Here is a 13,839-nt window from a genome sequence, read left to right on the forward strand (position 1 = left end):
TTGGCTCCCAATTCTCCTTTGTAACTGACAAATTTTCCAACAGAAGTGCTACTTGGATTTCCACATCATCATCTAATTGAGCATCAATTTCACGACTTTCAGCACAAAAATCCCTTTACAAAATTTTTGCCATGTACAAGTATTTTCCTGGAGTATGCACCCCATTAAGATGGTATGGCTGCAGCTTTTGCATCATTCTTTGTAACCTAGATAAACTTATGTTAAGTGGTTTGTTGAATAGTACGAATAATGGTTTATGACCATTTTCCACCCAGATATAATCACTTCCTAATATCTACCATTGAATTTTTCTGCACCAAAGCATATGGCTAATCTTTCCTTATCAATCTGGGAATACTTGGAGTGTCTGTCGAAGCATGCATTCTATGCTGACCCTCCTGAAGCAATGTTGCTTCCAATCCTATTGAACTTAGATCAACACTCAATGCTAGTTCCAACTAGGATCATAAAATCCAATACTTGTGCCCAGGTTAATGCAGCCTTCTTATCACTAAATGCTTCTATCCTGGTGCTCACTCCAAACAAAATAAATATCATTTCTTAACAATGCCCTCTGTGGAGCACTCCTCATTGAAACATTAGGTGTAACTTTGGACAGATACTTTAACATAACTAGAATTATTTACTGTTTACTTTTTGTTTGTGGGAGGCTTCAAGGCATTGATTGCCTTTACTTTTTCTTTACCAATTGATATTCCTTGAGAATCAAAAGTGTGGCCTAAGTAAGTAATTTAATCAGCCAAGAAAACACACTTGGTTGGATTGAATTTAATACCATTAATCTTTGCTCTCCTGTCAAGCATTCTGTAGCTTATGATCCAGATGTATTCTTGATAGCCCATTTTTCTATTTACCGTGTGTGTCTGAATATAGTCCCCCTTTTTTTTCCAAAAATGCCCATGGTAAAAGTAAAGGGGGGGACAATATTCAAGCGCGTTTTTTTTTACTTTTCCCAAAACTGATTAAGCCTTAAAATTAGGGGAAATACGGTAATTACAGCCATTTGATTGAGTCCGTGGGTTTTAGAAGTGGTTTTTTAATAATTGCTCTCTCCACACAATCAAGCTCATTTTTAACTTAAGGCACTAATCAATACGGTATCTTCCATGCAGGGGAAGCAACAGGTGTCACGTCAAGGTCAATTACAATTTTCACCTGTTTTGGGAGACAACCCACTCAGCAATTAAAAAAGTCCTAATACTTAATAGGGTAGTTTCCTTCATCAAAGAAAATGAAATGCATTGATTGCGATTCGTTACCCACGATTAGTGTATTCATAATATATAAATTATTTGGTTTTATAAATCCCAGTTTAGACGAATGGCAACGGTCAATTTTAACCTCATTTGAAAAAGGCCAGATTGGCACCCATGCGATTCCACTCCACATGACGTCACAGGGACCTAGTTTCTATACGAGTAGATAGGAGTTTTACATTGTCTGAGATTACTAATGCATCCATGAGGCACAGAGCTCAGGGAAACATCTCTTAATAATAACACACTAAAATTACCTAAGTTCGGAAAGTTTCCTTCGCTTGATAGGGGAATAATAACCCTTATTTAAGCCAATCGCTACCTTCTAGCAGCCTGCGTCGCATCAGCGCTCAAGCCTCGCCCCAAGGTCACCTCACAGGCCGGCAGCTGGAACCAGAAATACGTCACATGGACTTTTCCCATCATTCCTACTTAGCCGTCACGTTTTCACGCGCTTGAAATTTTTCACTTTTCGTTTAATCGCGAAAAATATATATCGTCATTCGAAAATCGAAGAGCATGAAATGCGCACTCCAGGAGTAATTATCTTTCGATTTAGGCAATAAAAAAATAACAGGAAACCACCCAATTGTTTTAATTTTTAAGAATTTCACCAAATTCTACCTTAAACAGGAGATCTACTTACCCTTGCTTGGAAGAAGCTTTTGTTGCATATGCCCAACTATGCCGATCTTTTGACTATCTTAGCCTCCTCTGCACTCAGGTTCACATCAACGACGGTTATACCCTATTATAAAAGCCGAATAAAACAATCTGTGACCCTTACTATGAAAATTACTGCAGAAATGCGATTAAAGACAGAGCACATGAACCACTTCCACTACACTTAATGGCAAAAATCACCCTGAGCTAGGTCGAATTGTCTAGTAGTGCTGCTATACAGCCAATGTTGGCGATCAAATAAAATGCGTGCGAAACAGCAGCAGATAAGGGGCATAACCACCATAATTCTTGAGCCTCCTGTAATGGAGTCCCCTAGTATACAACATCTCCCCCTTTTCACGGAGAATCAGGGTACCAAGATACAATAAAACGCAACATGAATAGTTCCTGATGTCTTCTTATCTTAATTCCTATACTGTAACGTACTGATTTCTCATAAGCTATAGTTTATAATCATGCAAGTTGTCATTGTTTAATCATCCATTTTCTCACAAAAATCCTTTCATAGTGTGCCCATAGGTGACACAAAAGCTGTTGGTCCTTGTGCGTATCAGTTAGGACGGCTTCCTTTCTATAAGGGAGAGATTTATTGATTAAAAAACAATAGAGATTGGGCAAACACTCCTTTTGCTCATTAACCACCACATATATAATAGTATGGCAGATCACTTTGGAGGTTTGCTTTGTAAGTATGTAAAACAGCCAATTACAATCCCAACAGAGCTTTATTCATTTTTTTTGGCATGTGAGAAAGTATTAGAGCATCATCTTTGCAAGCATATATTTCATTGGTTAGGGGCATATCCAGTATCAAAAAACAAAAGTATGGTGGAGCCTTGATCATTCAGGTAGTCTTTTTTTTTTCTGCGCGGGAAGGCATAGCCAAAATTTAATAAAGTTTTACATAATTATAGCAGTGCTTTATTAGTTATTGGAATTGGTACTTATATATTTTATACCTGAATCATTTTTCTTAGGTCTTGTTCAAAATATCTTGTATTCAAAACTTAATTAGGTACCATTCAGTTTTTTGTTTCTAGGGGGCAGCCCCATCTCCCTTGCCCCCACTACCTCCATGGCCATGTGTGTTACATTCAGTGCTACACATTGGAGGGAAGATAATTAACATGTATGTTTTTGAGGCATGTATTATGTTGAAGAAGAATGATTCATATGTCAAGCACGTTAGCCTGAGACATAGTATATTACTTCTACTTCCTCTAATGGCTTAATGGAGAAACAAAAAACCAACTGATGAGTGGCATGATCACTCAAGTTTTCAACAGTGAGTGAATCTATGCGTCCATTGAGACTGAATGGGTTAACAGAAACTGATGCTGAATTTTTGTCATTACAGTGGAAGTTTAATTATAGTGCATTGACATTCACCAATCATTGGAGACCTAACTTTAGTAGTAAGTGGGGAATAAATAGATGGTATAAAAGCAGCATTTTTAATAAATCTCTTTATTGAGCAATTTTATTTATATCACTCGGGTTTTACCTCTCCATCATTATTTTTCATGTGGCTAACACTCGGGCATTTTCTGAAAAAAAGAATGTGGATGTCCTTCTGAGTCATATAAGGTTAGGCAAATTCAGACAGCTGAAAAAAAGGCACTTGAACCAGTGCTTTTCCCAAGAAAAGGTGCAGGCTAAGACTTAAAGAATTACTTTCGACTTAACATGCTGCTTTTTATTTTTATGGTTATAGAGTAAAGTACATTCATTTACATTCAAAATTACTTTCACAGACATTCACACACACACACTCAAGTTCTAATTAACATATCAAGAAAAATAAATTGAGAGAACAAATGAACCGTCATTCTATATCTACTTAGGATTTACATTAGTAACAATTTTCTTAGAACACAATTGGTTAGGCTAAAATCATTCTTTGGACATGTTGGTATCAGATATTTCATGCTGATGGCTGATATCAACTTAAATATTATTTTTGTTCTCAGGTAAATATCTTTTCCCATTTCATTGTTTGTTTTGGCACAAAAGGAAAGATTTCTTTGAATTAATGGCATGAAATCACAGTTTATGTCACTTTTTGATCTTGATACGCACTTCACTGTAGAGGTAAAAGATCTTCATTAAATACCACAAACTAATTCACTATATTGAATGGAAGCTTTTGAACAATTTCTTCCATGTAGAAACATAACTGAAGCAACATGTGCTGCACTATGTTTTGCTATCACATGATGAACAATAATTAAAAATTAATATATCAAAATGTCACTAATTTTTATAGCTTCAACAGGAAGCCACTCAACGTGTGATATGGCCTTAAGTTAATAATTGAACACCATTTTTATTAGCTTCATAAGCTCTGAATTATTTCATTGCACAAGTATTGACTTTCACTATTCTTAAGGAGTAAAAAAATCTAGCATACATTATAGTAGTACATGGAGCATCGTCAGTACTTTTTAATTACCATAACAATGACTTTCTATCTCAAGAATTCTGCTTATGTTAATTTATTCAGTTTCTTATGTAGTACTCCCTTATATCAACCAAACTTATCAAATTTTGAAAATGTTTATCAGAATATTAGTGAAAATTTGAATGCATGGAGGAAATAAACTGAAATTCATCTATTTCTATACATGAACTTTCACTCTAGATAGGCCATCGGTGTCACAATTTATCCTTGAGAGCCATACTTGAACATGAACTTCTAAGCTTATTGCCCTACCACTCATATCATTACAACATCTGAAACTATATCACAATATTCTTCTGAAACTTCAGAATAGAAGCTAATTACTCAAACAATTTTATGTTCATAAAAATCAAGAGTGACCGCTAACATTAATATTTAAGCAAATTTTTAATCATAAAATAATCGCCTAAATAACAGCATGACGTCATAAGATTATGCTTTTACTTTCAGTGCAAATTTTTGTATAATTTACAGCTAAAACATTTCAACCTTAATACAAATGTGCTAGTACTGATTTACCCTTATCGCACAAAGTTACTCATTAACTAAAAACTGCTTCTCATTTTGTAAAGAGCCTTCCCTTGCATTAACTGATCTCATATATTTTGCAATACAGATGGAATGTAAAACTAATTTTTGAAATTTGTTAGAAATAAATATTCAAAGATAAACAAGCATAACCATTGCATAAAAATGCTATCAATACGATGCTTAGAAATCAAAACTATGCATTACCTTCAAACAAATTTGTTATTATTACCCCTAAATCTATATAATTAGATTCCCTATTCAATAACTTCAATACATCTCTTATGATCACTTAAAACTATATTGCACAGTTGTAGATTTCTGGTTGCATTAACTGAAGTGAATACATAACACAAAATGAAATAAAAATTTTAGAGCTATTGAAATACTTTAACTGAATCACTGTAATGAATTTTCTATACACATATTCAAAGCCCTTTAGTAGCTAAGATGTACTACTTGGGAATCAAAATGTCAATCTTTTTACCCTGTCACAATAGAGTGGAAAACCATATAAAAAGATGACATTAGTGGAGTTAAGAATATGGCTCCTTTGTCTTTAGGGTTCCCTTAGGTTTTTTTTACCACCCATGAATTTATTTTTGGGAACACAACCATGCAATAGTTCCCACAGAACATGATTCCCCATCTGGGGGTTACATACAACTGCCTAAAAATTCTTAAGGTCCAAAAATAATCATTTATGGGAAAGAAATTGAGCTATGGTAGTCTTGTCCAATAATGCAAAATTTAATTTAAGTAGGTGATCAATCACCACCTCATAGTTCATATATTAAATAGTTTTTTAAAACATTCACGCAGTGAAAGATAACGTGACTTTAGGCAAAAATATGAAGCTTACTATATGACCTTAATTAATATAAAATACTTCCCAAAGAAAATATGAGTTGTTCTTAAAACTTAAATGTTTTTATTCATTTTGTAACTAATTAAATTACTAGTCTCACAAAGCAAGCAATTTCTTATTACCACAACATGTAGTAAACCTCATTTGCGAAGCATAGATCGAACCTTCTGATACCTTATCCTTATTCAACAATCATACCTTTATTTTTTCCCATTCACAAACTTAAAAAGAAATATTTGCAACTTACAAGGAATGAAAAGTCAAACCTATGTGAGCACCATGGAGAATTTTACATAGTAGAAAAAAAATTGACCATGACAAATTTAAGAAAGTTAAATTATACGCTTAAAATGACACTAGACATACAGATTTAATGTAATCCTGAACCTCTTACACTCGATATGGACACATCAGCTTCAGACTTATATTTCGGGATTGCAAACAACAATCGGCCCAATGATGTTCAAATGATGACTTTACTGAAGATAAATATGCTGCAAAAAGTATCATTTATCGATAAACATATTTGCCATAAAGTTCAGCAGTTCTTTACTCGTACATATGAGGAGCAATATGCTTACAGGATTACTCGTTTTTTTCATAAAAATAGATTGCATTGCAAAACAACATTAAAGCAAACATTCTGTGGTGGTCTTTAAGTTAAAAACTTACTATAATTTTAACATCATTGTTTTAGTCAGTTTTTGATTTTAATATAAACAAAAAACAACCTCGCCTTTGCCTATTGTCAAAACTACATCCATGAAATGAAGTTTGTCAATATATAATGAACATATTTTTACATCATTACCAAAAGGACAAGAAATAGGTTTTTTATCTCCAGTGTGACTGTTTTTCAGAGTCCCTTCCATCTAAAATCCTCCAGTTCATACTTCAAATGTTAGATTAGATAACCAAGGCAGGGCACTATGATCATACACTAATTTTCTGATCATATCATTCAATGGTATTGTCATTCACAATATGTAGCATCATATATCAACTTTGTATGACTTATTCACCAATTGTAGCGAGTTGTGGCTTCCAAAAAGAAATCAGTGCTGGAAACCTTAAACTCACTCACTGAATCCTTTATGGTGTCTGACCCTTTTGAAGGGAAGCCATGCGCTCACTCACAAGTCTTGTAAGTCATCAAGACATTTGATAACCCCATAGGGGTAGCATTTAGCAGGAATTGTGTACATGAGACTAGTTAAAAGGAATTCTCTCCATTGTACAGAGCAAGAGAAACTTGCTCTTCCCTCTCTTCCCTTGGCTCCATTGCTACATAAGCAGCTGAAAATCCTTTGCTCACTATGCTGTCATCTGAACGAAAGCGCACCAACAGTGCCTCCGTGATTGAGACAATGTCTGTGGGATTCTGTCGAGAAGAAATAAAAGGAGCGTCATGAAAAATAGAGATCCATTGTGATTTTTAAAAATTGGATTCTAACATCTGTCAATTAAATGTACAAAATTGAAGCGACAGTTTAAAAGTTACAAAAAACTAAAAAGAAATGACTAATCCTTATTGGACAATCAAATATCTACCAAAAATTCACCCCTTAGTCCACTTTCACAATATTTTTAACAGTTTAAAAATATGTATACATGTTAAAGAATATTACGGTCTTTAGAAATAGTTAAAAATCATCAAGTAATGCTAAAGTTCAAACAAAGTCAAAGTAAGTATAATTACTAATAGAAAATTGATGTGAACATTTATGGAGCAAAATCCTGGTACCCCATGTAACTCTGGAAAGTAATTGTCATACAAACATCCAAGTAATGAAGTTAGAATTCAAAAGGTTAAAGTGAGGAAAGAAACAGATAAATATTGGCAGGGAGGACTGACACCTTGGTAGCTCAGTGGCGTAGCCAGGAATTTCTTTTAGTAGGGATCCAAAACCAGGGGGGAAAATTTTTGAAATACAGGGTACTAAGTAATGGGTTTTATACTAATTTTAACACTTTTCATAATTAAAAAAATAATTTCTAACGGAAATATTTTGTAAATTCACGATTTTTCAATATTTCATCGCCTTTTATGAAGGAAAATATAATTGCGTTTTTATATTTGGGGGGAGGAGAGGGGTCCAGACCCCCACCCTGGCTAAGCCCCTGCGGTAGCTTAAGTGGCTTAAGCACTTACCCGGAAATGGGGAGATATGGGTTAGAATTCTGGTCGAGGCAAATGAATTTTTTTCTGTGGATTTTTTGAACAATTTTTTTAATTCCACCAATTTTTTTTACACTCCATAATAACATATCTGATGATGACGCCACTGCATCAAAACAAGTCTTACCATTAAAAAAATTGGTGGAATGAAACAAAGTTTTTTTCATTTTATTACACATTAAAATGAACCTCCAAAAAGTTGAGCCTGAGGCGATAGAGATACTCTTGATATTTGCAGAACTTTGAAAACAAATCATATGGCAAAAAATTCCTGGCTCCATTAATAAACAGCCCACTACTTTGATCCATGGACCCTGCGTTAACATTTGAGAAGTATGACATATGTACTTACCGCATTACCACAAAAGCGTCCATATGATGCTCCACCAGTATCAAGTCCAGAATACACCTCCACATAATCGTAAGTACAGTCTCCTTCATCCTCAACTTCAAACGTGAGGAATGTTAAATGGACTGAAAATCCAGGACTTGCTTCTATAACCCAGTCACAGTCAGCTCTATTGTCATAGTTGTGATCACCAAACCGTGAATGGGAGTAGAGATGCTTCACTTGTGTCGTTGCTTGTAAATGTCCCCCACACACTAGGGGAATAACATTCATTGAAAGGGATTACATTGATTGAATAAGCATAATTTCCCTGAAGCTGTCACAATTTGTTTCCAGATAAGCAATAAGTTCTGTGATTTGATTGCTAAGCTTTGTTGTTCACCTATGAGGTCTTATTCCATATACATACGTGTGTACTTCCTTTTCATTAGTTGGTATACCCATAATGTTAAATCCTCATGCCATAGAGGTCTGTCATAACTTGTGCTAAAGATTCATGGAAAATTACTCATCATAATGCTTATAGGTACTCATAGCCAATTATAAAAATCGCATCTTTTTCAGGTCATTACAGCATAGGTATTCATGAAGATATACATATATGAATCTATATGACTATGTTAATTTTTTAAAAATCTTCATTCCTGTCTCATCCCCAGCAAAATGGACTCGTTATGCACTATTACAAATGCGAGCATTCATTAGAGACAGATTTCTGAATACTTTTCTGCAAGAGCTAAGCAACACAAAAATATCAATTGCCTTAATTAGTGTTACCTTCTTTGTAGAACATACACATTATAATGGACTTCTACCGTACTAAATATTACTACTAATTACAAATAAAATTATATCAATAGTAACGAATAAATAAATGGCCTTGAAACATTTTCACATAATTTGCTCTTAACTAAAATCTGTGTACAATTCATACTTCCTAATTTACCAATAATATAATAAATTCCTGAAAAATGAATGAAAATGCTTCAAGAACCTTGAATAACCGTATCTTAACCCTTTCCTGCTGGTTCCTACAATAGGAAAACGTTTTTGTGCTACGAGTAGCATAAGAATATCTCTATACGGAGCTCGTTTTTGAGGGTGAGTTGCCGTGGTATTTTCGTCCCACAGCTTTAGCATCCAGGTCAACCCTTCGGACCTTTCCCTTACCCCGGCCACTGGACTACACCCTCTGACCCTATCATAACACAAATCCACAATCAACTCATTGAGTTACCAGTGTTTTTTTCAACCAAACATTGTATTTGATTTTGATAATTCACTCTTCTAAAAGAATTACTGACATTTTTTTAAGCGCTGGGTTTCTAAATGGGTTAACTAAACAGGTTTCTAGCATTAATAACAACAAAATTAGTAAATACAAGGTAATAAGGCTATAAGTCCAGAAGTCCATTATTTTTAGCATTAAAATTTTGTTTAAAAATTGCTTACGCACAGAACAAAACAAAGAATTAATTTCAAAGTATAAAAATATTGTAGTATGTACAAAATATATCATTGAAAAAACTACTGACAATATATAACCACTTTGCAATGGATTCCTGCACTGAGGATGATCATAACGATACCTCCTCTTAACAAACGCTCAACAATAGGGTAGTTTCCTTCATCAAAGAAAACGAAAGGCATTGATTGCGATTTCTTACCCACCATTAGTGTATTCATAATATACAAATTATTTGGTTTTAGACATACCGGTTTAGACGAATGGCAAGGGTCAATTTTATCCTCATTTGAAAAAGGCCAGATTGGCGCCCATGCGATGCCACTTCACGTGACGTCACAGGGACCTAGTTTCTATAGGAGAAGATAGGAGTTTTACATCATCTGAGGTTACCAATGCATGCATGAGGCACAGAGCTCAGGGAAACATGTCTTAATAATCACCTATTAAGACTGGCTAAGGTCGGAAAGTTTTCTTCGTTTGATAAGGTATTATAATAATCCTTATTTAAGCCAAGCGCTACCAGCTAGCATGGTACTCTGCTACCTGCTAGCATCCTGCGTCGTATCAGCGCTCAGAGCCTCGCCCCAAGGCCACCTCACTTGCGGCAGTGGGAACCAGGATGACGTCACACACAGTTTTCCCGGCATCATACTTACCCGTCGCATTTTCGCGCTCTTGAAAATTTTCACCTTTCATTTAATCGCGAAAAATAGATATCATTATTTAAAAATCTAAAAGCGTGAAATACGTACTCCAGGAGTAATAATCTTTCGATTTAGGCTATAAAAAAAGAATAGGAAACCACCCTATTGCCCACCGAAACAAATCCACTCATTCAATAGGCCAACAATATGTTAATGTGTGTGCTCTATAGTTCTATTTTTTTTCACATCTATCTGCATATATTTTTTGAACTAAGTCTGTGTGAGTCTCATTACCACTGTCATAAATCCTAAACAATGCAATACTAATGGGCTCAGCTGGCAGTAGCCTGAGCACAAACGCTCACCTCCAATTCTCCAAGCTTCAGAGATGAGTGTTTGAGCTTTGGCTACTGCCAGCTGAGTGCACTAGTATTGTTGGGCTCCTAGATGAGCGGATTTGATTTGGTGGGTGACTGTTGAGCATTCGAGCAGTGGAGGCATCGATAAATGAGCGGGAGGGTCAGGCTTAGTTGCCAAGGAGTGGTCCTAAGGACTCGCAAAGTTAGGGCTCCGGCTGGGCCTGAATGCATTGGACAATTGCTACCTCAGCGGTCACTTCCCTTCCCTTATGTTGGCCAGAGCCGACCTCTGGTCGTTTGCATTGAAAAATTCATGACAACTATACCCGATGTAAGGTGTTCTGGGTTTGAAAAAGACCGTCGGCTCCACCTGACGTCCAGCACGAAAGGGTTAAGAATACATTTGGAAAAATTAAAGACAGCAAAAGGCAATCAGACAATATAATAGATGGAATACAAAAAAAGAATGGGTATCTAGAAGATTAGCATATGCCTATCATGTACATTTACCTGTTGTGTGACGTGCATAGAAACCTTTCCTCTGCACTGATGCATCTGATTTAAACACCATGTACATTTGGTTACTGGCAGCAACAATGGGATGAGGAACTTTAGATCCACAGAAGCGTCCAAGAGTATGAGACTCAGCACTTCCTCCATCATATAGTGCTACATGATCATATGCACATTCTTGGTGTGGCTCCATTTCAAATTCATGGAAGACCTATAAACAGTGATTTCAACATAAGTTTAGCATTGCACATTTCTGCAAATGAAATAAGAGGATAATAAATAATAACTTCAGGCTTTACTTATTGATTGCTTTCAATCAAGGAAAAATAAAAGAACCTTCCTATTTGAAGCATGAGTGTACCCAGCGAGGGGGCAGCTGCCCCCCAGAAGCAATATTAAATTTAGAGCAAAACAAAATTTTTGAACAAATATTCTTTAAATCCTAGAAAAGTGATATTAATAAAAAATGTGTAATTAAATTAAAAATAATTTAAAAAGCCAATAAAGCGCAGTTAAAATTTTCATGAAATTTTGGTTTCATAACCTTTTCTGTGTTACAACTACCACAGCTTGCCCCCCTCAAATTTTGATCCTTGGTACGCCCTTGATAAAAAGAACCTAATATAGTACTGCACTGTGATTTTGTCAGTGAAATAAGAGGACATGACGGGTGGTGGTTCCAGGGTCACGTCTACATGATGTTTTAAATCTAGCTTTAAAATGTTCTCCAACCATTTCTTAAGCCTTCCTAATATTTTTCATTTTGGATTCGACATCTGTGAATCCAGAGATGACCAGACACTTCACCACTGCTTATTTTCCTCAAGCATATTTGACTAATTTATATACAATTACAGGAGCCTAGTTACATCTCAAATTGGGAAAAAGTGTATTGGTTCGGTCGGCAAGGATATTATCCCGATGATCTAGAGTTAGGAAACGGAATGTGGAAAAATAAGCATCGATGAAAGTAGACCTCCCTCAACAGGCAGAATACCTATCATAACAATTGATGTTGTTAAGCTGACCCTGACATTTAGCTGTACATTCAACATAACCATCATATTTTCATAAAATGAGAAACCAAGGAAAAAATTAATCATAAAAGCACTGATGCAGCAAATCATTACTCACTAATTTGATACGATGTCCAGGTGTTGTGGTAAAATGCCAGACACAGTCTTTTCTACTTGGATAATAGTCCGGATAATTGGGGCTAGTTATGGTACCTACAGGTACAGAGACTTCATATTTACAACCTCCTTCTTTGCAGTCATGACGGTTTTCATGTAGTAGGAACCCATTGTGGCAGGAACATGCATAGGAGCCGATTGTATTTCGACATTCATGTTGGCATCCGCCATTGTTGATAGCACATTCATCCATATCTAAGCAGGAAAAAGAGATAAAATAGTAAGTAGGCATTATAGTAATAACTGAAGATACTGCATACAGGGCACAAAGGCAATGTATCATTTACAAGAGATAAAAATATGATTATGTGGAGTTACATTATATGGTACCTAAAATAGCAAGGTTAATATAATTGCAATATAAAAATGAACTTATAGCATATATGAACACTATCTAGATGACATGCAGGAAATATGATTTTCAAGTGTGAAAGATATATGTACTCCTAAGCAGTGAAGTCATGGCAAAGTTGGCAGTGCCGGAATGCACTTTCCTTAGCTTTTTTTTAGAAGTGAAATATTAATGTGCTTTTTTTATTGCAAGTTATTTTATTACATTTTTTTTTCATTTTGGTTACAAATGAATGTATCAGAAATTTTTAAGCAACAAAATTGTTAAAAGTGTTATTTGACTATGATGTCTTTCGTTAACCAGTGCCGGAACGGCATTCTGGCACGTTCCGGTACCATGACACCCCTGCTCGTAAGTGCATCAGAAAAAAATCATCATTTGTTTTTCACAGAAAAGATGATTTTTTCCACACTATTTTTATACCTGTTTTTTTGTAGATTTACATAATTTATTTTGTTTATATAACCCAATGTAAAAGTCTTAGTGCTGTTTTTGGTGTTAGCTAAATAAATATGTAAATAAAAAATACCGATTGTAACCCCACTGCTATCCTTGATGGAAGCCAACTCCCTACCTCCCTCTTTCCTAACACTATCCTGCTTACTCCTACATATATATGTGAAAGGTGTTTCCGGATGAATCAATCAGTAATACTTCAGGAGGTGATAGGGGAGACAATTTTAAGCATTTTAGTCCATGAACAGTGGCGCCGACCCCATGGGGCTTCAGGGGGCCCGGGCCCCCTCAATAATTCGTTATGGGTGTGAGGAAAAAAGTGTCAGGCTTGTCGATTTTCCCTGGAGTGTCCAGATATCAAGATTAGAGTTCTCAGTGTTCTAATGTTGATCATATGACTCTTCTAAAATGCTTAAAAAACTTAAAACTCACTACTTATAAAATTTCCCGGGGAAAGATCCCCGGTTTGGGCCCCCCAATATTTTTTGTAAGTTGGCGTCGCTGTCCA

General features: G+C 35.5%; 1 protein-coding gene across 1 annotated transcript in view; it reads right to left on the bottom strand.

Annotated features, from left to right (window-relative positions):
- Positions 1-3,838: 3,838 nt before the first annotated feature.
- Positions 3,839-13,839, bottom strand: part of LOC124161369 (bone morphogenetic protein 1) — a 339,468-nt gene continuing 329,467 nt past the window's right edge. Inside the window, exons 14-17 of the mRNA XM_046537683.1 lie at positions 12,465-12,718; positions 11,328-11,541; positions 8,350-8,600; positions 3,839-7,199 (exon numbers count right to left, since the gene is read on the bottom strand). Of these exons, the coding sequence (XP_046393639.1) occupies positions 7,032-7,199; positions 8,350-8,600; positions 11,328-11,541; positions 12,465-12,718 (887 nt within the window). The 3' untranslated portion in view covers positions 3,839-7,031. The remainder of the gene's footprint in view (positions 7,200-8,349; positions 8,601-11,327; positions 11,542-12,464; positions 12,719-13,839) is intronic.

The sequence above is a fragment of the Ischnura elegans genome, chromosome 6 (genome assembly GCF_921293095.1).
Source record: "Ischnura elegans chromosome 6, ioIscEleg1.1, whole genome shotgun sequence".
Lineage (NCBI taxonomy): Eukaryota > Metazoa > Arthropoda > Insecta > Odonata > Coenagrionidae > Ischnura > Ischnura elegans.